At 51.4% G+C, this 27169-nt stretch overlaps 2 protein-coding genes across 4 annotated transcripts in view; one reads left to right on the forward strand and one right to left on the reverse strand.

The window, feature by feature from the left end:
• Positions 1 to 214: 214 nt before the first annotated feature.
• On the forward strand, positions 215 to 26986 carry IMPDH2 (inosine monophosphate dehydrogenase 2). Of its 3 annotated transcripts, XM_048858589.2 has the most exons (15): positions 217 to 403; positions 3361 to 3409; positions 3745 to 3846; positions 4486 to 4560; positions 5113 to 5319; positions 12160 to 12247; positions 13004 to 13203; positions 15678 to 15768; positions 17044 to 17139; positions 18785 to 18856; positions 21062 to 21205; positions 25324 to 25468; positions 25580 to 25723; positions 26210 to 26293; positions 26718 to 26986. In XM_048858589.2, exons 1-15 carry the CDS (start codon positions 306 to 308, stop codon positions 26737 to 26739), a joined length of 1617 nt encoding a protein of 538 aa, XP_048714546.1. In that variant the 5' UTR covers positions 217 to 305; the 3' UTR covers positions 26740 to 26986. The 3 variants fall into 3 exon arrangements, with proteins under 3 accessions (XP_048714548.1, XP_048714546.1, XP_048714547.1); XM_048858590.2 differs by lacking the exon at positions 18785 to 18856 and having other exon boundaries at positions 219 to 403; XM_048858591.2 differs by lacking the exons at positions 12160 to 12247; positions 13004 to 13203 and having other exon boundaries at positions 215 to 403.
• Positions 3891 to 27169, reverse strand: part of NDUFAF3 (NADH:ubiquinone oxidoreductase complex assembly factor 3) — a 47765-nt gene continuing 24486 nt past the window's right edge. The window contains exon 6 of the mRNA XM_048858596.2: positions 3891 to 4173. Within this exon, the coding sequence (XP_048714553.1) occupies positions 4162 to 4173 (12 nt within the window). The 3' untranslated portion in view covers positions 3891 to 4161. The remainder of the gene's footprint in view (positions 4174 to 27169) is intronic.

Genomic DNA, 27169 nt, shown 5'->3' on the forward strand with positions numbered 1-27169 from the left:
GGGGCCTGGAACCCAGGGCGGGGCCCGGTGTGGGGCGGGGTCGGCCTGTGTGGGGCGTGGGGCGGGGCCTGGAACCCGCTGTGGGGCCGGGTGTGGGGCGGGGCCTGGGATCGGGGTTTCCTGACGCGCATTCAGGGGTGGGGAAAGGGAGCGCGCCGGGGGGGGCCGGGGCTGCTGTCCGCGCTCGGCTCCCGTAGGGGGCGTGGCTGGGGGCGGGGCCCGGGCCGCGCGCGGGTTTATCTCCGGGGCGCGCGGAGGCGGCGGCTTTTTCTGGGCCACGCGGCGCAGCCGTTCGCGGAGCCGCCATGGCCGATTACCTCATCAGCGGCGGCACCGGCTACGTGCCCGACGACGGGCTGACGGCGCAGCAGCTCCTCAACTGCGGGGACGGGCTGACCTACAAGTGAGCCGGGGGGGGCGGTGGTGTGCCCGTGCCCGTGCCCCGGGGGGGGGTGGAGGTGGGTGTGCCTGTGCCCCGGGGGGGGCGGTGGTGTGCCCGTGCCCGTGCCCGGGGGGGGTGGTGTGCCCGTGCCCGTGCCCCGGGGGGGGTGGTGGTGTGCCCGTGCCCGTGCCCGGGGGGGGTGGTGGTGTGCCCGTGCCCGTGCCCGGGGGGGGTGGTGGTGTGCCCGTGCCCGTGCCCCGGGGGGGGTTGGGGGTGGGGGTGCCCGTGCCCCGGGGGTGGTGGTGGTGGGTGTGCCCGTGCCCCGGGGGTGGTGGTGGTGGGTGTGCCCGTGCCCCGGAGGGGGTGGTGGTGGGTGTGCCCGTGCCCCGGGGGGGGTGGTGGTGTGCCCGTGCCCCGGGGGGGGGTGGGGGTGCCCGTGCCCGTGCCCGTGCCCCGGGGGTGGTGGTGGTGGGTGTGCCCGTGCCCGTGCCCCGGGGGGGGGTGGAGGTGGGTGTGCCTGTGCCCCGGGGGGGGCGGTGGTGTGCCCGTGCCCGTGCCCGGGGGGGGTGGTGTGCCCGTGCCCGTGCCCCGGGGGGGGTGGTGGTGTGCCCGTGCCCGTGCCCGGGGGGGGTGGTGGTGTGCCCGTGCCCGTGCCCGGGGGTGGTGGTGGTGTGCCCGTGCCCGTGCCCCGGGGGGGGTTGGGGGTGGGGGTGCCCGTGCCCCGGGGGGGGTTGGGGGTGGGGGTGCCCGTGCCCCGGGGGGGGTTGGGGGTGGGTGTGCCCGTGCCCCGGGGGTGGTGGTGGTGGGTGTGCCCGTGCCCCGGGGGGGGGTGGTGGTGGGTGTGCCCGTGCCCCGGGGGGGGGTGGTGGTGTGCCCGTGCCCCGGGGGGGGGTGGGGGTGCCCGTGCCCGTGCCCGTGCCCCGGGGGTGGTGGTGGTGGGTGTGCCCGTGCCCGTGCCCCGGGGGGGGTGGTGGTGGTGGGTGTGCCCGTGCCCCGGGGGGGGGGCGGTGGTGTGCCCGTGCCCGTGCCCCGGGGGGGGGCGGTGGTGTGCCCGTGCCCGTGCCCCGGGGGGGGCGGTGGTGTGCCCGTGCCCGTGCCCGGGGGGGGGTGGTGTGCCCGTGCCCGTGCCCCGGGGGGGTGGTGGTGTGCCCGTGCCCGTGCCCGGGGGGGGTGGTGGTGTGCCCGTGCCCGTGCCCCGGGGGGGTGGTGGTGTGCCCGTGCCCGTGCCCCGGGGGGGGGTGGTGTGCCCGTGCCCCGGGGGGGGTTGGGGGTGCGGGTGCCCGTGCCCCGGGGGTGGTGGTGGTGGGTGTGCCCGTGCCCCGGGGGGGGTGGTGGTGGGTGTGCCCGTGCCCCGGGGGGGGGTGGTGGTGTGCCCGTGCCCCGGGGGGGGGTGGGGGTGCCCGTGCCCGTGCCCCGGGGGTGGTGGTGGTGGGTGTGCCCGTGCCCGTGCCCCGGGGGTGGTGGTGGTGGTGGGTGTGCCCGTGCCCCGGGGGGGGCGGTGGTGTGCCCGTGCCCGTGCCCCGGGGGGGGCGGTGGTGTGCCCGTGCCCGTGCCCCGGGGGGGGCGGTGGTGTGCCCGTGCCCCGGGGGGGGCGGTGGTGTGCCCGTGCCCGTGCCCCGGGGGGGGGGCGGTGGTGGGTGTGCCCGTGCCCCGGGGGTGGTGGTGGTGGGTGTGCCCGTGCCCCGGGTGGTGGTGGTGGGTGTGCCCGTGCCCCGGGGGTGGTGGTGGTGGGTGTGCCCGTGCCCCGGGGGGGGCGGTGGTGTGCCCGTGCCCGTGCCCCGGGGGGGGGCGGTGGTGTGCCCGTGCCCGTGCCCCGGGGGGGGGGCGGTGGTGGGTGTGCCCGTGCCCCGGGGGGGGTGGTGGTGGGTGTGCCCGTGCCCCGGGGGGGGGTGGTGGTGGGTGTGCCCGTGCCCCGGGGGAAGGGGTGGTGTGCCCGTGCCCGTGCCCCGGGGGGAGGGGTGGTGTGCCCGTGCCCGTGCCCCGGGGGGAGGGGTGGTGTGCCCGTGCCCGTGCCCCGGGGGGAGGGGTGGTGTGCCCGTGCCCCGGGGGGGGGTGGTGGTGTGCCCGTGCCCGTGCCCCGGGGGGGGGTGGTGTGCCCGTGCCCCGGGGGGTGGTGGTGGTGGGTGTGCCCGTGCCCCGGGGGCGGTGGTGGTGTGCCCGTGCCCCGGGGGGTGTCTGTCTGTCCCGGGGCTGCTGTGCGGGCTCTGGCGCGTTCCCCCCGTACGGCGGGTTCCGGGTCCCAGCCGGTGGCTCGGGCTCGCCCTGGAGCCTGCCTCTAGGCCCGGGTTTGCGCGGGGCGGGCTGGGGTCCCTGGGAGGTGCGGCCCGGGTGTGCCCCGCCTGTCGGGCGGTGGTTGCAGCGCCCCCCGGCGGACGCAGGCTGCGTTATCCCGCTCGCGCGGTGCTGAGGTCCGGCGGGCGGCCCAGACTGTCACCATGCTGGGCCTGTGCCCGGGCGACCTACGTGAGACTAGCCCCAGCCAGTGACCCTGCGCCTGTGTCGCATCCTCCTTTACACCGCGGGCACCGCGCCCAGAGCTTCCGCAGGCTCCTCGCCTGCGCCCAAGGACTTTGGCTTTTGTCTGGCTCTCAAGAAGCCCATCGGTGAGGGGAGCTGCCTAGTGTCCGGGCGTTTCTGAGCCTCCATCCCCAGACGCCGAGACAGGAACTTCTGATTGCAGGGGGTGGTCTGTGTGACTCGGGGCATGGCCACACGGGCGCTTCACGGCGCTGCAACTTTCTCGCTCAGGGTGTGGAAAAACACCCCCCTGAGCGCAGCAATTTCAGCGCTGTAAAGCTCCCTGCGCTGGGAGCTGCACCCCTCCTGGAGGTGGGTTTTTAGAGCGTTGGGGGAGCTCTCTCCCAGCGCTGTGCCGCGACAACGCAAGCCATGTTAAAGCCCTGCCAATGTAGTGTCTGGGGGCAGTTTCACTGAAATGCAGTTGATTTCAGTTTTTCTCTTTCCTTTCCCTCTTCTAGTGACTTCCTTATTCTTCCTGGCTATATTGACTTCACTGCAGACCAAGTGGTGAGTATAAAGGTGAAGTTTGCATTATCTGGAATTAATGACTACAAGCTGGCACTCCGTGACCACAAGGCTCTTCTTGTGTCTGCTTAAGGGGCCATTGTAGAAGGAGAAAACTATTTTTATTTTTAATATCTTGGCTGCCCTTGGAGCTAAACTCTTGGAGATATTGGTGCCCCTTTGAAGATCATGGGAACTAAGAAAAGCACTTGTTGCAAAGCAGCGGTGTGTGGTATATGAAGCAAAAATCCATGCTGGTTTCCCTGGTTTACAGGCCCAGGTAGAGTTGATTTGGGATGAACTTGCATATCACCACAACAAACCTTTCCTTCTTTTAGGACCTGACTTCAGCTTTGACCAAAAAGATAACCTTAAAGACTCCCTTGGTTTCCTCTCCTATGGACACTGTGACAGAGGCCAGCATGGCCATTGCAATGGCGGTGAGTGCCCATGGACAAGAGCATTAGAAGGTGGGAGAAGTGAATCTTGTGAACTGAAGAATAACTTTTTAATACAGATTCCCAAGAGTGATGACATCATTGGTGTTAAACTTGGTTTAAAATGGACAGTTTAAAATAATGTGCTTCAGTATTAAACAAGCTGTCCTGAACTAGGCTCACTATTGCCAGCTGCTGTTTTTTCAGATCTCCTTAAGCTGGTCTTGCTGTTAGTGGGTTGGATCTTATTTCTCTGTATCCTATTGGAGCTTTATCAGGGTGTTCCCTTAACAGTCTAGCCTCTCAGTTGCTGTATTCCTATTCCGAACTCTGTAAGGAAAAACAAACAGTTTGATGTTAAATCATCTTAAAAGGAAATTGGAGCATGTTTCTGGCCTGAATATACTCCTTACATTGGTATCCCATAAGTAGCCAGGGGGGTGGCAGGCAAGTCATGTCTTTTGGATAAGGAAATCCTGGCATTTATACTATTCAGATTCTGTCTCTGAGCTCCCCATTAGCAGTGCAGTTTGCTCTGCTACAGTAGTAGTCTGCCGTCTGTACTTGGTTGTTGAATTCACCAAATAAAGTTGAGGGACCCTATTGTTGCAGTGACTTACTGCTGCCTCTGTGTGTTCTCAGCTCACAGGTGGGATTGGATTCATCCATCATAACTGCACACCGGAATTCCAGGCCAATGAAGTACGGAAAGTTAAGGTAAAGAACAGCTGAAGCAGGAAACGGGGAGCTGCAGCAACTGGGCAATTCACTAAATGTCCAAAGGGGTCTGGCTCCAGTTTGAGAACCATGAAGTAGGCTTCAGCAAAGGAGAACTGACAGGCAGTATTTCCCCTTGTACTCTAGTCTCTTAGAGCAGTGGCACTGGTCAGTGCAGGTGGACACATCAGCTCTTCTGTCTTGCCATATCCCACAACAGCTAGGGACATGAGAACCTGCTTACTGAGTGTGGGGGAATGTTGGCCAGGATGCTGGGGTTAAACTCCACCTGCCTATTTTGAAAAGTGTCAATGAATTTATCCCCACAGATGGGCAGAAAGGAGCTTGACTTGTTTGATGCAGCATCCTTGCTATTGCAGTCACTAACTCCAAATGCATATGTGCCACGGACTCCAGTGATATGCTCTGCCAGCTTGGGGAGGGTGACAGACCTTCACAGCTCTCTTACCATGAGGAATGCTAAATGCCCGTCACATTACAGCTCAGTCTATCCATGTTGTTTACTTTGCTCTCTGAATGTGCTTGTTTCAGAAATATGAACAGGGATTTATCACCGATCCAGTGGTGCTGAGCCCCAAGGACAAAGTGAGAGATGTGTTTGAAGCAAAAGCCCGTCATGGATTCTGTGGCATTCCTATCACAGACAATGGAAAGATGGGGACTAAGCTGGTGGGGATCATCTCATCCCGAGACATTGACTTCCTGAAAGAGGAGGAGCACGACTTGCCCCTCAGTGAGGTTTGTTTGTTGAGGTCCTGCACTCCTGGTGGGAGAGGGAGGGTTATGTTAGGAAGTGCTACTGCGTGTGGTGATGACGAAGACTCAGTGCTTGAATGAGGTTTGTGAACCAGCCCAGCAGGGACAGGGACCTGGCTCTTTGTTTTATTCCAGGTTTAAATTAGTCTTTCTGTTGCTTATTGCTCTGTGCCTATTACTAGCGTGTTCCAATGACTGCTGGCTCGGGTTTACCATTTGGCACAATCTGGCCATGATCCTTTTTGCTTCCTACAGCAGACATCAGGGTTGCAGGAATGTGGGGGGCCATGGGGCCTTGCATGGCCTTCTCACTGTTTGCCACAGGCCCGGCCCCTTCTGTTCCCCCATGAGACCCCGTCGCTGGGCCGAAAGCTGGAGCCAGGACCAGGTGAGAGTGGCCCAGACAGCTGTGGGGAGCTGCGGACCCTTCACCTGCCTGGGATAGGGGGGCCTGAGAGCCTCTGGGGAAGGGGCAGGACCTCATCCATCTGTCCCCCATACTTCTAGGAAGAATCCGTCGCCCCGGCAGACATTCACTATTGGCTGTAGCCATCATGTCTCTTCTGGTTCTGTATTGGCTACTGCTGCTCTCCTGTAGTGACCTGGCCATTGGAAAGGTGACATCATTGTTTGAATGCACAGACCAAAGCCTCCAAGCTCCTATTCACTGAATAGTGCTTTCAGGCTCCTGGTATAATCCCTTTGGCTGGGACTTGCACCATGCAGAATAACTCCTGGGCTCAGTAAAGTCATGCTTAGCATTTACACAGTGCTTCATAGAATCAAAGAATATCAGGGTTGGAAGGGACCTCAGGACGTCATCTAGTCCAACCCCCTGCTCAAAGCAGGACCAATCCCCAACTAAATCATCCCAGCCAGGGCTTTGTCAAGCCTGACCTTAAATACTTCTAAGGAAGGAGATTCCACCACCTCCCTAGGTAACGCATTCCAGTGTTTCACCACCCTCTTAGTGAAAAAGTTTTTCCTAATATCCAACCTAAACCTCCCCCACTGCAACTTGAGACTATTACTCCTTGTTCTGTCATCCGCTACCACTGAGAATAGTCTAGATCCATCCTCTTTGGAACCCCCTTTCAGGTAGTTGAAAGCAGCTATCAAATCCCCCCTCATTCTTCTCTTCCATAGACTAAACATCCCCAGTTCCCTCAGCCTCTCCTCATAAGTCATGTGTTCCAGTCCCCTAATCATTTTTGTTGCCCTCCACTGGACTCTTTCCAATTTTTCCACATCCTTCTTGTAGTGTGGGGCCCAAAACTGGACACAGTACTCCAGATGAGGCCTCACCAGTGTCAAATAGTGGGGAACGATCAGGGAACGATCATGTCCCTCGATCTGCTGGCAATGCCCCTACTTATACATCCCAAAATATCATTGGCCTTCTTGGCAACAAGGGCACACTGTTGACTCATATCCAGCTTCTTGTCCACTGTCACCCCTAGGTCCTTTTCTGCAGAACTGCTACCGAGCCATTCGGTCCCTAGTCTGTAGCGGTGCATTGGATTCTTCTGTCCTAAGTGCAGGACTTTGCACTTGTCCTTGTTGAACCTCATCAGATTTCTTTTGGCCCAATCCTCCAATTTGTCTAAATCCCTCTGTATCCTATCCCTGCCCTCCAGCATATCTACCTGTCCTCCCAGTTTAGTGTCATCTGCAAACTTGCTGAGGGTGCAATCCACCCCATCCTCCAGATCATTTATGAAGATATTGAACAAAACCGGCCCCAGGACCGACCCCTGGGGCACTCCACTTGACACCGGCTGCCAACTAGACATGGAGCCATTGATCACTACCCGTTGAGCCCAACAATCTAGCCAGCTTTCTATCCACCTTACAGTCCATTCATCCAGCCCATACTTCTTTAACTTGCTGGCAAGAATACTGTGGGAGACCGTGTCCAAAGCTTTGCTAAAGTCAAGGAACAACACGTCCACTGCTTTCCCTTGATCCACAGAACCAGTTATCTCGTCATAGAAGGCAATTAGATTAGTCAGGCATGACTTGCCTTTGGTGAATCCATGCTGTCTGTTCCTGATCATTTTCCTCTCCTCTAAGTGCTTCAGAATTGATTCCTTGAGGATCTGCTCCATGATTTTTCCAGGGACGGAGGTGAGGCTGACTGGCCTGTAGTTCCCAGGATCCTCCTTCTTCCCTTTTTTAAAGATGGGCACTACATTAGCCTTTTTCCAGTCGTCCAGGACTTCCCCCCGATCGCCATGAGTTTTCAAAGATAATGGCCAATGGCTCTGCAATCACATCCACCAACTCCTTTAGCAGTCTCAGATGCATCGCATCCAGCCCCATGGACTTTTGCTCATCCAGCTTTTCTAAATAGTCCCGAACCCCTTCTTTCTCCACAGATGGCTGGTCACCTCCTCCCCATGCTGTGCTGCCCAGTGCAGTAGTCTGGGAGCTGACCTTGTTTGTGAAGACAGAGTCAAAAAAAGCATTGAGTACATTAGCTTTTTCCACATCCTCTGTCACTAGGTTGCCTCCCTCATTCAGTAAGGGGCCCACACTTTCCTTGACTTTCTTCTTGTTGCTAACATACCTGAAGAAACCCTTCTTGTTACTCTTAACATCTCTTGCTAGCTGCAACTCCAGGTGTGATTTGGCCTTCCTGATTTCACTCCTGCATGCCTGAGCAATATTTTTATACTCTTTCCTGGTCATTTGTCCAATCTTCCACTTCTTGTAAGCTTCTTTTTTGTGTTTAAGATCAGCAAGGATTTCACTGTGAAGCCAAGCTGGTCGCCTGCCATATTTACTGTTCTTTCTACATTTCAGGATGGTTTGTCACTGTAACCTCAATAAGGATTCTTTAAAATACAGCAAGCTCTCCTGGACTCCTTTCCCCCTCATGTTATTCTCCCAGGGGATCCTGCCCATCAGTTCCCTGAGGGAGTCAAAGTCTGCTTTTCTGAAGTCCAGGGTCCGTATTCTGCTGCTCTCCTTTCTTCCCTGTGTCAGGATCCTGAACTTGACCATCTCATGGTCACTGCCTCCCAGGTTCCCATCCACTTCTTCTTCCCCTACTAATTCTTCCCGGTTTGTGAGCAGCAGGTCAAGAAGAGCTCTGCCCCTAGTTGGTTCCTCCAGCACTTGCAACAGGAAATTGTCCCCTACACTTTCCAAAAACTTCCTGGGTTGTCTGAGCGCTGCTGTATTGCTCTCCCAGCAGATATCAGGGTGATTGAAGTCTCCCATGAGAATCAGGGCCTGCGATCTAGTAACTTCCGTGAGTTGCCGGAAGAAAGCCTCGTCCACCTCATCCCTCTGGTCCGGTGGTCTATAGCATACTCCCACCACGACATCACCCTTGTTGCTCACGCTTCTAAACTTAATCCAGAGACACTCAGGTTTTTCTGCAGTTTCATACCGGAGCTCTGAGCAGTCATACTGCTCCCTTACATACAATGCTACTCCCCCACCTTTTCTGCCCTGCCTGTCCTTCCTGAACAGTTTATAACCATCCATGACAGTACTCCAGCCATGTGAGTTATCCCACCAAGTCTCTGTTATTTGCTTCATTAACAAACTTTCCTTTTCACAGTAACCTTTTCTCCCTCTTGCTCCCTCACATCAGCCTGCAGTGTGCACTCTGCTGTGTAAGCCTTCTGGTGCTAATTCTGTTGTTACTGGTACTGCAGTAGCTCTGTAATTGTAGCTGTTCGGTGTCATCAGATATAAGCATAGTTTTTAGTGCTTCTCGGCCAGTGCTTCCCTCCTGACTTAGGTCAGCATGAGCTAAAGATAGACCCAGCTTGACATTACACTCCTGTCCCAACTCCATTTTCAGTCTCCTGTTACTAGCCAAAGAGACGCTGACAGTGTCACTTCAGGACTGGTACCAAAGAGGCTTGTGTTTCTTCAGAGATGCGGAACTATTCAGAATATCAAACGGTTGTAATGGGTCAGACCAATGGTCCCTCTAGAACAGCACTCTGTCTCTGACATTGGCCAGTCGAGATTGTCGCCATATCTCCTTAGGCCTTTTAGGCCTGGGCCACACTAGGTGGGGGGATTCAAACTAAGATATGCAACTTCCGCTACACTATTCGTGTAGCTGAAGTCTAAGTATCTTAGTTCGAGTTACCTAGCCGTCCTCATAGTGGCGAGTCGACCGCAGCGGCTCCCCCGTTGACTCCACCTTGGCAGGAGGAGTAAGCGGAGTACCGGTGTCGATTCAGGGATCCATCGATCACTACAAGCTGGCGGGTAGTGAAGACGTACCTTTAGCATCTACACTGCAGAACTGAAAGCCCCTTTCCTATTCTTGTTTGAAACATTGAATCCTATGTATGCAAGAGAGTTTATTTCCCTAGTGTTTTGGCCTCTCTGTAACAGCCCTGGTTCTCATCCCACTTATGATTCAGCTCTAACGTCCTGCTCATTGCTCTCATAGGCTCTCTTCAAGTAATCAGTGTTGGGTGCTATTCCTCCTTCTCCTCCCCTTTCTGGAATTCCTTTCTGTGCAATCTGAGACCGAACAAACCAGCCCCCTGCACCCCAGTTTTGGGTGAGATGTTACTCCCCTGAACTCGGTGAGAAGAGAGCTGTCTGTCTTCAATATGTACCTTATGAGCCCTGTACAGATGCACACTGGTGCTGGTTTGTCAGAGTGGACACAGGCAGGCATGTTCATTTAGATTATGGCTGTCAAGCGATTAAAAAATTAATTGCGATTAATCGCGCTGTTAAATGGTATTCTGTTGTTTGTTTTAAATATTTTTGGATGTTTACCACATTTTCAGATATATTGATTTCAATTACAACACAGAATACAAAGTGCACAGTGCTCACTTTCTATTTATTTTCTATTACAAATATTTGCACTATAAACAAAAGAAATAGTATTTTTCAATTCACCTAGTTGAACGTACAAATGTAGAATTATGTACAAAAATCCTGCCTTCAAAAATAAAACAGTGTAAAACTTTAGCGCCTACAAGTCCACTCAGTCCTACTTTTTAGTCAGCCAATCGCGCAGACAAACAAGGTTGGTTACAATTTGCAGGAGATAATGCTGCCTGCTTCTTGTTTACAATGTCACCTGAAAGTGAGAACAGGCGTTCGCATGGCACTTTTGTAGCCGGCATTGCAAGGTATTTACATGCCAGATATGCTAAACATTCGTATGCCCCTTCATGCTTTGGCCACCATTCCAGAGGACATGTGTCCATGCTGATGATGGGTTCTACTTGATAACGCTCCAAAGCAGTGCGGACCAACACATGTTCATTTTCATAATCTGAGTCAGATGCCACCAGCAGAAGGTTGGTCGTCTTTTTTGGTGGTTTGAGTTCTGTAGTTTCCGCATCAGAGCGTTGCTCTTTTAAGACTTCTAAAAGCATGCTCTACACCTCATCCCTCTTAGATTTTGGAAGGCACTTCAGTTTCTTAAACCTTGGATCAAGTGCTGTAGCTATTTTTAGAAATCTCACATCGGTACCTTCTTTGTGTTTTGTCAAATCTGCTGTGAAAGTGTTCTAAAAACGAACAGGTGCTGGGTCATCATCCAAGACTGCTATAACATGAAATATATGCAGAATACGGGTAAAACAGAACAGGAGACATACAATTCCCCCTCCTCTCCCCCCCAAGGAGTACAGTGACAAATTTAATTGATGCATTATATTTTTAACAAGCATCATCAGCATGGAAGCATGAAGGGGCATACGAATGTTTAGCATATCTGGCATGTAAATACCTTGCAATGCTGGCTACAAAAGTGCCATGCGAACGCCTGTTCTCACTTTCAGGTGACACTGTAAATAAAAAGCGGGCAGAATTATCTTCCATCAATGTAAACAAACTTGTTTGTCTTAGCGATTGGCAGAATAAGAAGTGGGACTGAGTGGACTTGTAGGCTCTAAAGTTTTACACTGTTTTGTTTTTTGAGTGCAGTTATGTAACCCCCAAAAAATCTGCATTTGTAAATTACACTTTCACGATAAAGAGGTTGCACTACAGTACTTGTATGAGGTGAATTGAAAAATACTATTTCTTTCATTTATCATTTTTATGGTGCATGTATTTGTAATAAAAAATATCATGTGAGCACTGCACACTTTGTATTGTGTGTTATAATTGAAATCAATATTGAAAATGTAGAAAAACATCCAAAAATTTGCGATTAATCACGATTAATTTTTTGGAGTGAATTGCGTGAGTTAACTGTGATTAATTGACAGCCCTAATTTAGATGTGAATTCTTCCTCCCATCCCCTGCTCTTATTCTGCAGCATCAGGCACTCCCAAGCAGAGTCCTCCTAAAGCCAATGTGCTAGGGAGCACTGTCTGAAAACAAGCCCAGTGACTGGTGGAGTTTCTGCCAGGAACAGTAAGAGGCTGTGATTATATCGGACAAATGAGTGCTGAAGTTAGGTTCCCTAACCTATTAAAAGTACTTTGGTCTGGATTGTGTAGCTATTGATGTGAGGGGAGTCTGTGCTGGTGAAATCCCAAGCAGAGGGTGAGACGTTCTTCCTTCTCTCAGGGTGATCTCACTGGGTCGCCCGGCAGTATGGAGAGACAGCTGTGTGCTGGGCTCCATGTGGATTTGAGTGGACTGTTTGAGTGGGTATAGAGCGCTGCAGGCTGAGGATTTATTTCCATGGGCTGCTCCACGCTATTGTGTGCTCCCTCATCCCCCATTCCATATGTCACGTTTAGTTGTCTGGCTCCTAGCAAGTGGCCACTGAAGCATCTTTGCTTGGCAGCTTGTTTCTCCTGTCCTGGATGAGGTGGGAAGGAGCTCTCACTTGTGTGTGACTTTAAATTCTTTGCCCCCTTTTCTATCAGATTATGACAAAGCGGGATGATCTCGTTGTCGCCCCTGCAGGGGTAACATTAAAGGAAGCAAATGAAATTCTGCAGAGAAGCAAAAAAGGTACCGTGACTAGCTGTGTGTTGTGTGGGAGAGCTGTGTATGGCAGAGAGCAGGGGTAGGATGGGAGCACACACTCGTACGTATATGTGGAAATGCTCTCATGCTCATCTCTCCACACATTCCGTTTGTTTCTCAGTGCAAATGTTTTTCCCTACAATAAAAGATTATGATGCCAGGTGTCCCCATGAGGTGTTCCTTCCAAATCTCCTTGGGGAGAAGGGGATGGTAAGGACAGGACCGTCCTGGAGCCCCAAATGAGAGTGACAACCTGCCAAAAGATTAAAACCTTCACCTTCATCTGAGTCTGTTTAGAACTTCAGGGATTCCTGCCAGTCAAGGTGCTGAAAAGTTGTAAATGCCAAGAGCGCACTTGGCTGCAGGCTTTTAATTTTGTATCCAGTTTCTAGTGTCTGGTTTCAGAGGCTTATGAACAGCTCAGTTCCTTTGGGGGGGTCTGGAGTGACTCGAGTACAAGAGCCCTTTTTGAATTAAAGGCTACGTAGCACGATCAGGATCATAATACTGAACCCTTTCCCAGTCCTACTGACTTCTCATTCTGCCAGCTGGGATGAGAACCAGAGTCTGCTGGGTTTCAAAAGCAAACCCTGTTCTGGCTGCCAGTCATTCTTTGCATCTCTGGCATACAGTGTGAGCTGGGTTCCTTTAACTAGGAACTCCTCCCCTGAGGGCCAGTCTGGTGTGACACCTATCTTGTGAGAGGCTCTGCAATGACGGTGTATTTATATTTATTTCAAGGTAAGCTGCCAATTGTTAATGAGGAGGATGAGCTGGTGGCTATAATCGCTCGCACAGATCTGAAGAAGAACCGTGATTACCCGCTGGCATCCAAAGATGCTAAGAAGCAACTGCTCTGTGGCGCTGCCATTGGGACCCACGAAGATGACAAATACCGTCTGGATCTCCTAGTGCAGTCTGGGGTGGATGTCGTTGTGTTGGTGAGCTCTAGGGCTTGGCTTCTGTTTTAGTCGAGTGGATTCAACACACCCTGAAAAGTTTTTGACTAGCATCCCTCTTCATAGCATAGCTTCATCATGGACTTTGTGATAGGCACATTGGCACAAGGTGGCCAAGCTTGGACCTGCGGGGCAGGAGGTAGACTCTAGTCTAAATGGCCGGTCTGTTCATGGTGGGGCATTATGATGGCATGTGTGTTGATCTAGATACTGGTCTGCTAGCATGTGGTGATTTGTGCAGCTAGCTATATTGAGTTCAGGCTAGATGGCTGTAATTACAAAGGTGCTCTGTTCGCTTGATGTCTGTCACTGACCATTGGACTAATGTACAGGCATGTGTTGGACTCCTGGTGTGAAATAACAGTGTTGTGTCCTTTAATTACCTGATAATTAAAACAAATAACACAGAGGGACCAACATAGTACTCCTCAGCAGTCTGTCCTGTCAGCCCCATGTGTCTGATCATTTGGGCACAGGAGTTTGCACGTGCCCTTGCTGTTGATAGGTTAGTCTGAGAGCCCATCTATAAAGGAAATGGGAGATATTCATAGAGCATGGTTATACAGTGTTCTACCAGAGAACACTTGTTTAGCAGGCCGTGTTAGTTAGCTGGATTAGTCAGAATCACCTTCCCCCTCCCATTCTAATGAGGGGGGCCAGTGCACTTAATGTGGAGCCTCCATAAGCAGGGACTGCTCCTGCCACTGCCCTGGGAAAAAGGTGACTAACTTTCCCTGCCTCTTAAGGTGTGTCTTCACGACACAGGTAACTTGAGTTATAACCCATTTTACCCCTAACTTGACTCCTGTCCACATACAAAAATCTCTAGCTGGAATTAAGCAGTGCTTTAAGCTCAAGCTTGCTGTCTCATGAGGTGGATGGGGAGGTGACTCTGGAGCTAGTAATGCAGTGGGGATGTAACGGCTCCATTTATATCTCCTCAAGAGCTAATCCAATCGCTCTGTGCTACTAACGAGCTCTCTGTGTAACACTAGTGTTGTTTTGAAGTGTGGCTGCTGTCACGCCTGGCCTTAAAACCTAGCTTATCAGAGCTATGGTGTTCAGAGGTGTGAAAAATCTCACACCTGAGTGCTGTAGCTATGCTAACTTCCGTTAGTTCCAGGGAAGAATGTTGCCATTGCCCAGGGAGGTGGAGTTCCTATGGTGACAGAAAAACCCCTTCCATGGCTGTGGTCTGGTCTGGTCTACAGTAGACATGTAGGTCGGTTTAACTACGTGGCTCAGGGGTATGAAAAAATCCACACCCCTGAGTGGTGGTGGTGACCTGAGTCCCAACATAGACAGTGCTAGGTTGATGACAAAATTCTTCTGTCGACCGAGCTACTGCTCCTCAGGGAGGTGGATTACCCCGTGCCGAGGAGAGAACCCCGCCTGTGAGCACCGGCTGTGTCTACGCTGACGTGCTGCAGCGTTTCAGGTGTCGCCGAGCCCTGTGTCTGCACGAACAGGGTTACGGCGGTACAGCGACGGCGCATGTAGGGTAGACGTGGCCTCGCCCAAGGCAGGCTAGTTCCGGCGCAGTAACCAGAGCGCTCACCTGTCGTAACTGGAGAGGACTGTGCTGTGAAGGCACACCCAGAGTAAACTGAATGACAAAAACCAAACTGCATGCATGGGAGTTGGGAATAGTCTTCCTTGAGCATCTCAAGAGTCTCTTTGAATTCAGCATTTGATACTTTGGAGGGCCCGTCACCTGACAGTCGTCATCAAGTCTTTATCTTCACGACGCCTCTGAGGCCAGGCAGTGCTGCCATCCCAGTTCTGGGGCTGGGAGACAGGTATAGTGATGTTAAGTGACAATTTGTGGCAGAGCAGGAATTGAACCCTGGTCTCCTAGCCAAGGCCAGTGCTCTAACCATGGGACCATCCTTCCTCACTTGTGTAGACTGTACATGGACATGTGCGGTTTTTGTGGGGGTGGGACAGGACCATTTGGAAGATGAGGAATAGACAGGCGGCTAGCTGCCATTCCAGTGCTAAGGGCTTGGACTGACCTCCCCACACCCTTTCTTTCAGGGAAATATTAGTGACCTCACTCAGGATGAGATTGGCAGCCCTCCTCTTGTCATGGGGTTCACAAGTTGAGGCCTCAAAATGCAAATAATTCTCTAAAGAATGCAGCTCTTAGATTTGAGAGGACTGGAATCTAGCCCTCAGTGTGAGCTGTTCTAGTCTCTGGGAGTGTTTGTGTCTATCTGTCTTGTGAGATCTGCGTTCATTAGGCTGAAATGTCCTGTAAGATGGAAGTTTGTGGTGGTTTTTTCTTGTGGCTCATGTCTTCTGGGCCTTCTGAGCCTGGGCAGTGGGGTCTTTCAGTACTGAAGTGAATTAATCACCTGTTTGCAATGTGCTGAAGTCTCTGTGACTCTCCTAGGGCTGGATTTAAAATCCTTTATAGCTATTTTGGTTGATTTTTGTTTTTCTTTCTCTTCTAGGATTCCTCTCAGGGCAATTCCATTTTCCAGATCAACATGATCAAGTATATCAAGGAGAAATACCATAACCTACAGGTCATTGGAGGCAATGGTAATCTGCTAAATGGGATTTTAGCTTCTAGACTTTGACTGTTTTCAGTTGCAGTGAAAGATGTGTTGACCTGCTTTATATAAGCATCCCTGTCAGCTGTCCAGTTGGACTTTTGACCTATATCTCAGATGTATAGAATATGCTACAGCCCCTCAGCACCTGAGGGACACTTCTTTTCCATTCTATGTAAAAACTTTTCACTCAGAGTTAATGCCGTGTGTGCAATTCCCTGCAGTTAATTCTTTTGTTTCCAGCCTTGATCCTTTTCTCTCTGGGCTCTGTAACATTGGTTAGAAAGCTTTCTAGAATTTCAGGTGTCTGGTTCTTGGAGGACTCCTACTTTGTGTGGAAAATAAATGGAAACATCCATGTGAATCTGGCTGAGCAGAGTTTAACTCTTTTCCTCTTGTCTTTATCTGCGTTACCAAATGTGTTGCTAACGCACCATAGTGTCTCCTCCAGCCTTTTGTCCCCTGCATGGCCCTAAGCATGTCTCATGCTTCCTCTGCCATTGTACAATGCATTATAATGGCCTGACTAGTCTAGCTGCAACACTGAGTCCCATGCACCATTGGGATAGGTGGGAAGCACTTTAACATCCAGAACTTTGTGGATTCAGCAGCCAGTACAATGCCAGTGAAAAGGGCAGTAGAGAAGCATGGCCCTGGGAAATCGGCCAGACACGAACCATGTTGGGAGGGACCATGTTAGGCTAACCCCACCCCTGCCCAGGCTCTGACATCAGGCTGATCCTCCCATCCCCCTTGAGGGGGTGGCTGTGTAAGTGTGAAGCTAACCCCTGGTCCCTGCACACCAAGATGGTAGGGTTTGTTCCTAGAACAGTTGGACATCAAGGCCTGATTGTCACCCAGGTTCAGTGTGCACATGCCATGGCTGTGGTGACTGGTGCATGCACACACTTGTTGGTTGGTTGAGAACCAGCCCTTTGGTGCCGGATTGCTGTTGAGATTTTAAACTGACTTTGTGCATGACCTGTTGTGTTACCATGCACACCGACACCATGGGCCTGCCTCCAAAAGGGAGCACTCTCCAACCCTAGATCACTGCGGGGCTGCAAAGCTGACTCGGGTGCTGTTTGTGGAAGCCATTTTGAGATGCCCGAGTGGAAGGTGCTGTGCAAGTGCAGAGGTCCCTTTCCCTGCCAACCCATCTCAGGGAGGAAGCACCTTTGCAGGAAGCTAGGGCAACTGGTTAGCTACTAGTGGTGAAAGGAGACAATGTTCTCATTTTAAAACCTTCGTCTGTTTGCTTCAGTGGTGACAGCTGCTCAGGCAAAGAATCTGATCGATGCAGGGGTCGATGCTCTAAGGGTCGGGATGGGCAGTGGCTCCATCTGCATCACACAAGAAGGTAAAGAAAATGTTTAATATCTTCTCAATAGCTAGAAGAACAAATATCTGCTAAACATCCACCTCATATCCAGAACCCACAATAAGTCCGTGGAGCCAGAGTCCTTGAGTTCTGGTGCTGTTGTGGTGGTGACTGTCTGCCGCAGGGCCTGTGTAACTGCGATAGGATTTTATAGCTGTGTAATGCCAAAGACATGCCATGGCTGGGTGTGGGAGCGTAAAAGTGCCACTCATCTGATCTCCACCTAAGTGAGCAGGGCAAAGGAGAGGGCATCAGGTACAGACATCGGGGGGCGTGGGTAGGGGTTTCCATTTGCCCAGCATAGCTAGGAAGGCAGCAGAGAGGATGGTGATAAAACTCCCAGGGTTGTTTTCGTGGCCCTGCCTGTGGCAGCTGCAGCTGACAGTAAGATCCTTGTGCGTTTAATGGAGAGTTGGTCTGCTGGATCGGTGCCAGTTCACAATTGCCCACCGAAGCTGAGGTTTTTGAATGCAGCTATTGCAGTTAGCAGGATCCCAGGGGAGCCTGTGCCAGGCAGGCCGTGTTTCTAGGGCATAGCTCTCTGGCTAGCTACTAGACTGAGTGGCTGGGCGTGTCCTGGAATGAAGACTAGTTTTAAAGCTACAACTGGACATCACAGTTCCAAGTGCTTCAAGTGAAACAAACAGAAGCAAGGGTGTGGATGCCATGTGAAGGGCCATCGCTGCTGCAGTCTGGCTGCAGAGCCCCTCTTGTGCTTCATCAGTTGCCTTTGCGGTAATGGACCTGAAACAAGCCGCTGACTAGTAAAAGCAGCCCTTTGCCGTACGCATGCAGGGTCTTCCTGCAGATTCCAGCAGCAGTACTTGGGGCCCTATGAGGACCCTGGGGAGGGGTGACACCCCCTTGGGGACAGTCCCCTGTACAGAGGATCTGTGGTTTTGCTCTGCCTGTTAAGGGAGCACCTGCTGCTTGGAGACTGTCTCAGGTGTTGCACTGGAGAAACTGTCGTGTCTCTTTCGTGTAAGAATGTTTTATTCAAGAGCCGCCCTTACGCTACCCAATCCCCGGCTGCACCAGCAATTCCTGGTCTGGGCCAGGCCAGGCTCTGCTGGGAGCACGAACAGCACTTTCCTGCTTCTTTTCATTCTCCCTTTGGTGCTCTCACCCATGGAGAACTGGAGAAAATGATGGCAGATTCCAATGCTACGTGTTTAATACAGCCTGACTCTGGGAGCTCTGTCCCTATCTTGGCAGCAGTGGGATAGAGGGGGCTGCAGAGACAAAACATCTGTTCTTCACAGTGGGTGTTATGTGGCTGGTGTTTCAGGACCAGAGGTCTATCCAGCCTTAGCTTCCCAAACCTGTTAACCCTCTCAGTGCCAGGAAGGCCAGGAGGCAGGTTGAGGATCCAGTGTTTCAGCATCAGATGGATTACTCCCTGAAATGTCCTTGGAGTAGGGAGAGCACATGCCAAGTGCCATGATGTGCTCCCTGGACATGGCCTTCAGCTTAGCATCCTTCTCTGTGGATTGGACTAAGAGGGACCCTCGATGTCCGAGCTGTGGCTCAGTTATCCCAGGCTCGGCCTGGTAAAGTCACTGCTGGGGGCCTTTATTCTGCTGCTGCTGTTCGTTTCTAAATTGTATTTGTTTGTTTTGTTTAGCTGCTCCACAGATCCCTCCAGAACTAAAGTCCCACAGCCCCAAGTGCCCGTCTTCTGTCATGGGCACCTATAGTAAGTCACTTGCCCTATTGTCAACCTTAATTCTGTCTTGAAGCAAGACCCTGATTGGCTGCACATGGCCCCTCTGCTTGTTTGAGAATAAGTGGGTTGTAGATGCACTTGGGGTTTTGTGGCTTTGGGTACTGGTAGTTGACCCAAAAACTGATGCTGAGAAGTCTTTTGGATTTCTAAAGCAGGGTTCTGAATTGTCCTAATCAAGGCCACCTGGGCTCATCAGTGTCTTTAATCCAAACCCAATTTAAAAACCTGATTGAGCTTCCTCAGTGGTACTGCTGAGCCTCTTAACTGGAAGGTGCGGCAGGTGGGAGGATGGTGCCTATGCAGAGCCTGCAAATCTGCTCTGGTCTCTTAATGATGGGAGAGGTTCCACCTTAGCTCAATTTTGCCTTGTGTGAACTAGCCATGCTGTGTGAATGTAACTTCAACAGGGACTTTCACCCTGTGGCAAACTTGGAAGGCACATCCCAGAACCATGCCCTTTGCCAATGATTCTGATCTGCGTGTGTGAGGAAGGGCTCTTCTCCCTCTCACCTTGCGAGCGCTACTTTTTGATGTTGTTACAGGATCAAGTAGGCGACCAAGATTAATCTTGGCTTTTGCCCTGTTTGCTATTTGTGAAGCACTTCAAAGGGAAAGAAGTTTCTGTTTTGGATCCTGGGTTGTACCCACTAGCATGACAGTCCTCTCTTAGTGCCACCCCTTACAAGCCTTTGCTCCGAGTACAGGGGAAGTGTGTGTACATTTTGAACCCTGCTTTGGAAGCCTGCACCTCCTGTTTAAGTCTTGGCACTGGGAGCTGGGACAGCCAAATACAGTCCTGTGATGGTCCCATGTGCCCCGTGCCAAGAGGTGAATTATAAAGGGCTGGTCTCAGTGGTTACTTCTATAATATAGCTGCAGATTTCTGTTCTTGGGTAGAGAATAATGGGATCCAGAGGCTTGGGGCCCTGGGTTTCTTTGAAATCAGAGGCTTTTGCACAGAAGAGATGGTGCTGTCACAGGCTGCTGTAAAGGCACCCTCAGTCTCTTCTTCAGCAATGCAGTACCAAATGAGACCATCTCTTTAACACTAACAGCATTCACATTATTGCTAGCAGACGCTTCTTCCCGGCTGGCTGGGTCCAATTAATATTGACTCTTTCACGATCGTCACCTTGAATTCTCCTCTCAACCTGAGCTGCTGGTGCTGAGCACAGGGAGAAATACGTGTGAGCCAGTGCAAAAATTAGTTTGTCAAGACTCCCTCTTCTGGCAAAGCACCAGTCTACTAGGAGTTGTCACGCTTGATGCTGCTCCAAAGTGGCAGCCTGAAACCCTGCATCAAACATGATGTTTGCATCCTGAATTACTAATCTTGCATGTTCATAATCCCATCTGAACCATTGTGCTAACTGTGATTGGAGGAAAGGCCTCCTGGTGATTGTGTTGCTGGGGGAATCTGAGGGATGGGAAGGTTATTGTGGCATATTTGCATGCACTTGGCTGTTAAATGTACCCGAATACATGTCATTCAGTGGTTTCCCTTCTGGTGTTTCTTTGTACAGTCAAAAGCCTGAAGTTGCTAAAGCACTGGTAAATCTGAGACCAATCTGTATTTGTCCCCACTGATGGCTAAACGTTAGAGGCCCTGCTATGCTGTGGAAACTTAAATTTCCAGCACCACATCAATCCGCCCTGTGTCTTTCCTTTTCTGTTGCATATAAACAAACTCTCTCCTTTTGGTCAGATGCCTCTTCCTGCCAGAGTCAGTCTGTCAGGAGGCTGACATCCCATCATTGTGATGATCATCAGTGCTGGGAACACAGCAATCATATGGGGACTCACTGGGCTTGGGTTTCTTGGGTCTGGCTTCTTTCTGTGTCTTACTAGACCTCTGGCTGAACACTAGGTGGTGAGTGAATCAGCACCCTTAAGGACTGACCAGCTGGTGTCCATGATTTCACCAGGTCTCTTGGCTCATTCTGTAACCACTGCAAAAGCTTCTCTATGGCATTGGGGCAGCAGTTACTTCATAGCCCCCGTTCACCTGCCTTCAGAGACTTGGGGCCAGGGCTGCTTGATTTCGTGTGGTTTATTCCACGGGGAGAAGCAGACTGGGAGGTCTGTGTGTGACTGAAAGCTGAAGGGCCTTTAACCAAGGGGGACTGCTGCAGCACCTGGTACTTGACCGTTCACCCTTTCTCTTCCTTGATCTAGTCTTGGCCTGTGGCAGGCCCCAGGCCACAGCGGTGTACAAAGTGTCTGAATATGCCAGAAGATTTGGGGTCCCAGTGATTGCAGATGGAGGGATCCAAACCGTGGGACACATTGCCAAGGCCCTGGCACTAGGTGCTTCCACAGGTGAGGGGGAATGAGGGTTGGGTGGAGGCCGGGGGGAGCTTAGGGCATTCAGAGGGGTATCTCCTTTGTGGGTGATTTGCTTTTGCCGTTGGAATATCAACCCAATGAGTGAACTTCTTACTGACTGCAGACTACTTTGCAGTGCTCGCTTGGCAGTGTTACGGGAGCTTTGCAAGGGCAGTAGCATTGAAAAGCCCTGACCTTGTCAGCATCAGTGCCAACACCATCAGAGCAGGGCCAGGAGCGAGAGATTGCTGGTGTATTTACATTTTGCATAGGGCACTGATCACACTACTCTAGTGCTCTGGGCAGGGAGAGACTGCCAGGACAGTGCAGCATTCTCCTAACAGGTGTGCTGGTGCCCCATAATCCTGAATTGCCAGATGCCCCATGCACTAGGCTTCTTCTAAGCAGAGTGCCAGACAAACCTGACTGTGTCTTGGCTCCTTCGTGATCTAGGCCATTTTGCCCAGCGGTAGGAAAGACGGGCTAGGAAAGAGACTGAAATCTAGGACCTCTATGGTGGCATTCTCAGAAATGCTTCCAGTTCGACGTGCAGGGCCAGGTAGGCAGGCAGAGCTTCAGAGTCTCAATGCGTGGATGAGATGATGGTGTAGAGAGGAGGGGTTTAGATTTATTAGGAACTGGGGGAACTTTTGGGATGGGGGAGCCTGTACAGGAAGTATGGGCTCCACCTAAACCAAAGTGGATCCAGCCGGCCAGCATTTCACATTAAAAAGGCTGCAGAGCAGTTTTTAAACTAAGAGATGGGGGGGGAAGCTGATAGCTGCAGAGGCGCACGTGGATCAGCCAGAGACTTCTCTTAGAAGAGAGTCTATTGAGAGAGATTCTCTAGGTTTTAGTTATGAGGAGGGGATGGAAGAGGATAAAGTATGGGCCAGATCAGATGAGAAACGTTCACATAAAGAATCTGACACATCAGAAAAACAGACAAACAGTGACAAGTTTTTAAAGTGCTTGTATACAAATGCTAGAAGTCTAAATAATAAGATGGGTGAACTAGAGTGCCTCGTGTTAAAGGAGGCTATTGATATAATAGGCATCACAGAAACCTGGTGGAGTGAGGACAATCAGTGGGACACAATCATTCCGGGGTACAAAATATATCGGAGGACAGAAGAGGTTATGCTGGGTGAGGGGGAGGGAAGAGTGGCACTATATGTGAAAGAAAATGTACAATCAAATGAAATAATCTTAAATGAATCCACAAGCTCCATAGAATCTCTGGATAGTAATCCCAGGCTCTGATAAGAATATAACAGTAGGGATCTGTTATCGACCACCTGACCAGGACAGCGTAAGTGACAATGAAATGCTCAGGGAGATTAGAGAGGCTATCAAAATAAAGAACTCAATAATAGTGGGGGATTTCAATTCTCCCCATATGGACTGGGCACAGGTCACCTCAGGACGAAATGCAGAGACATTTCTCGATCCTTTAAATGTCTGCTTCTTGGAGCAGCTCGGACAGGAACCCACCAGGGGAGAGGCAACTCTCGATCTAGTCCCGAGTGGAGCGCAGGATCTGGTCCAAGAGGTAACTATAACAGGACCACTTGGAAATAGTGACCATAATATAACAACATCTAACATTCCTGTGGTTGGAAGAACACCTCAACAGCCCAACACTGTGGCATTTCAGAAAGCAGAACTATGCAAAAATGAGGAGGTTAGTTAAACAGAAATTAAAAGGTACAGTGACTAGAGTGAAATCCCTGCACGCTGCATGGACACTTTTCAAAGACACCATAATAGAGACTCAAATGTATACCTCAAATTAAAAAACACAGTAAAAGAATTAAAAAAGAGCCACCAGGGCTTAACAACCATGTAAAAGAAGCAGTGAGAGATGAAAAAGGCATCTTTTAAAAAGTGGAAGTCAGATCCTAGTGAGGTAAATAGAAAGGAGCATAAACACTGCCAAATTAAATGTAAAAATATAAAAAGAAAAGCCAAAAAGGAGTTTGAAGAACAGCTAGCCAAAAACTCAAAAGGTAATAACAAAATGTTTAAGTACACCAGAAGCAGGAAGCCTGCTAAACCACCAGTGGGGCCCCTGGTGATCGAGATACAAAAGGAGCACTTAAAGACAATAAAGTCATTGCGGAGAAACTAAATGAATTCTTTGCTTCATGGCTGAGGATGTTAGGGAGATTCCCAAACCTGAGCCATCTTTTGTAGGTGACAAATCTAATAGTCACTGATTGAAGTGTCATTAGAGGAGGTTTTGGAATTAATTGAGAAACTTAACAGTAACAAGTCACCAGGTCCAGATGGCATTCACCCAAGAGTTCTGAAAGAACTCAAATGTGAAATTGTGGAACTATTAATTATGGTTTGTAACCTGTCCTTTAAATCAGCTACTGTACACAATGACTGGAAGATAGCTAATGTAATGCCAATATGTAAGAAGGGCTCTAGAGGTGATCCCAGCACTTACAGACCGGTAAGTCTAACATCAGTACCAGGCAAATTAATTGAAACAATAGTAAAGAATAAAATTGTTGGACACATAGAAGAACATAAATTGATGTGCAAAAGTCAGCATGGTTTCTGTAAAGGGAGATTGTGTCTTACTGATCTATTAGAGTTCTTTGAGGGGGTCAACAAACATGTGGACAAGGGGGATCCCTTCATTTCTATTTATTAATATCTTCATAAATGATCTGGAGGATGGTGTGGATTGCAGTCTCAGCAAATTTGCGGATGATACTAAACTGGGAGGAGTGGTAGATACGCTGGAGGGCAGGGATAGGATACAGAGGGACCTAGACAAATTGAAGGATTGGGCCAAAAGAAATCTGATGAGGTTCAATAAGGATAAGTGCAGGGTCCTGCACTTAGGACGGAAGAACCCAATGCACAGCTACAGACTAGGGACCGAATGGCTAGGCAGCAGTTCTGCGGAAAAGGACCTAGGGGTGACAGTGGACGAGAAGCTGGATATGAGTCAGCAGTGTGCCCTTGTTGCCAAGAAGGCCAATGGCATTTTGGGATGTATAAGTAGGGGCATAGCGAGCAGATCGAGGGACGTGATCGTTCCCCTCTATTCGACATTGGTGAGGCCTCATCTGGAGTACTGTATCCAGTTTTGGGCCCCACGCTACAAGAAGGATGTGGATAAATTGGAAAGAGTCCAGCGAAGGGCAACAAAAATGATTAGGGGTCTGGAACACATGAGTTATGAGGAGAGGCTGTGGGAACTGGGATTGTTTAGTCTGCGGAAGAGAAGAATGAGGGGGGATTCGATAGCTGCTTTCAACTACCTGAGAGGTGGTTCCAGAGAGGATGGATCTAGACTGTTCTCAGTGGTGGAAGAGGACAGGACAAGGAATAATGGTCTCAAGTTGCAGTGGGGGAGGTTTAGGTTGGATATTAGGAAAAACTTTTTCACTAGGAGGGTGGTGACACGCTGGAATGCGTTACCTAGGGAGGTGGTGGAATCTCCTTCCTTAGAAGTTTTTAAAGTCAGGCTTGACAAAGCCCTGGCTGGGATGATTTAATTGGGGATGGGTCTTGCTTTTGAGCAGGGGGTTGGACTAGATGACCTGAGGTCTCTTCCAACCCTGATATTCTATGATCCAGTGGACATAGTGTACTTAGATTTCACTGGAACAGCCGTGTTAGTCTGTATTCGCAAAAAGAAAAGGAGGACTTGTGGCACCTTAGAGACTCACCAATTTATTTGAGCATGAGCTTTCGTGAGCTACAGCTCACTTCATCAGATGTATACCGTGGAAACTGCAGCAGACTTTATATACACATCATATTCTCTGTGTGTATATAAAGTCTGCTGCAGTTTCCACGGTATACATCTGATGAAGTGAGCTGTAGCTCACGAAAGCTCATGCTCAAATAAATTGGTTAGTCTCTAAGGTGCCACAAGTCCTCCTTTTCTTTTTAGATTTCACTGTTTGTTCAGATCACAGGGTCAGGCTGCCCCCCTCCTAAGATGCAGGCTCTGCCCCTCCCCTTCCCCCCAGTGGCTGAACAAAAGCCTTGCTCCAATGTAAGCTCACCTGCTGCATCTCCACAATGAGCATTGCATGCCCCCCTCCTGCTCCCTGAGCTGTCACTAATCTTCTCACTGACTTTAGTGATGATGGGCTCTCTCCTGGCTGCAACCACGGAAGCCCCTGGAGAGTACTTCTTCTCGGACGGAATTAGGTTGAAGAAATACCGGGGAATGGGATCATTGGATGCTATGGACAAGAACTTGGGCAGCCAGACCCGATACTTCAGGTAGGAGAGACCTGGCATAAGAGGCAATAGGTCCCTGAGTCTGTGAGATCACTGCCTTAGCCTGCCAGGTCTGGTTTGTTCCACGGGCCTTTTGTTTTCAACCATCCACAGTGAGACAGATAAAATTAAAGTGGCCCAGGGGGTCTCTGGTGCAGTGCAAGACAAAGGTTCTATCCACAAGTTCATCCCGTACCTGATCGCTGGGATCCAGCACTCCTGTCAGGATATCGGTGCCAAGAGTCTGACCCAAGTCAGGTAAGACACCTCCCCGCGTGTGCGCTCAGCTAATCCTCAGTTCCTCCATGGAGCTCATCTTGTCATCCCTAAGCTAGTGTCTGGTATCTGGCTTCTTGCAGCTTGTAGTCAAGGCCCACCATGTCTCATAGACCCTGATCTCTGTGGCGCAACTGAGCTGGAGCCCCTTCTCTCCTCTCAGTCCCCAGTGGGCACACCCTGGAGGAGTTGTGCTGGGAGGGAGAGCACTGCCCTTTGCAGACTGCCCGGGCAGTCTTACTGAGGGAGGTGCTGGAGCTGGCTGCCTGGCTCTGCTCCTGCCAGAAATGGAGGGGAAAGGAGGCAAAGCCTTGCTCTTCCTGTGCTGCAGTTGGTGTGAAATCTCCTTGCCCCACTGCACAGTACAGTCTCTCCCCAGTCCTGCAGCTCCTCATGGCACACTGAGGGCCAGAGGCCTTCTAGCTGCAGCCTGGGGGAGCCTGACCCCAATCTGCTTTCCCTTGGCAGAGCCATGATGTACTCGGGAGAACTGAAGTTTGAAAAGAGGACAACATCTGCCCAAGTGGAAGGAGGAGTTCACAGCCTCCATTCGTAAGTCCTGCCAGTGCTGCCCTTCACTGGGCTCTTGGTGGCTCCAAACACTGTTGGATGTGGCCCAGCACACATCTAATGCTGTTGGCCTTGCCCTTGCTGTCCCTGTATGCAGTGGTACATGCTGCATCCCATTGGCTTGCAGTGAGCTGGGCTGTTTTTTGGGGGGGATGGTTACTGGCTTCCCTGTTTGTAGCAGCCAGAGCTGTTCCATGATTGCACTGGCCTTGGATTCTCCTAACAGAGCAGATCTACTGCAACTGACTGTCCCAGCACAGAGGACCTCTGGTGTACTACTCCTGGGGCCACCAGGCCCAGCTCTGTATGTGTCCCCCCTCTGCTAGCAGGGGTCTGTGTGCTGGGCTGGGCAGGCCTAGAGTTAGAGGGGCCAGTGCCCATGGCTAACTATTTCCTGTCCGTTTAGATATGAGAAGCGCCTCTTCTGAAGGAGGGTCTGTGCCTGTACTCAGCACCTTGCTGCTCTGCAGCACTCAGCTGCCATGCACCTGAGCTGCTCCTTTCACAGAAGTGCCATTATCCTGCAAGCACCTGCTGCTTCCTGGGTTCAGCAGCTGTTCTCCTTCCCTGTGAAGACATCCGTCCAGGGCTCCCGATGCCATGGGGGCAGCAGGACTCAGGCCCCGGCCTGTGTTGGACATATGTTACAATTAAAGAAAAGAGGTGGGACTTGTCTGCCTGTCTCAGTCTCGCCTCCTTTCCCCAGGTTGCAGTCCCTGACTCCTGTCCCATGTGCTGTTTGAGGAGTGATGCTGTCACTCTCACCCCTTAAGCTGGTTTTGTTGCTGGTCTCTGAATTTGCTCTTTTTTGTGAGAGCAACCATTGCCCCCATGTACTCCAGTCACAATTCCAGGCCC

Source organism: Caretta caretta, chromosome 7, assembly GCF_965140235.1.
Source record: "Caretta caretta isolate rCarCar2 chromosome 7, rCarCar1.hap1, whole genome shotgun sequence".
Lineage (NCBI taxonomy): Eukaryota > Metazoa > Chordata > Testudines > Cheloniidae > Caretta > Caretta caretta.

Coding starts and splice junctions, on each gene's coding strand:
- IMPDH2 (XM_048858589.2), top strand. CDS start 306: ATGGCCGATTACCTCATCAGCGGCGGCACCGGCTACGTGCCCGACGAC. Junction 13,204..15,677: donor GGGTGGATGTCGTTGTGTTG/GTGAGCTCTAGG, acceptor TTTCTCTTCTAG/GATTCCTCTCAGGGCAATTC. Junction 25,724..26,209: donor AAGAGTCTGACCCAAGTCAG/GTAAGACACCTC, acceptor TTCCCTTGGCAG/AGCCATGATGTACTCGGGAG.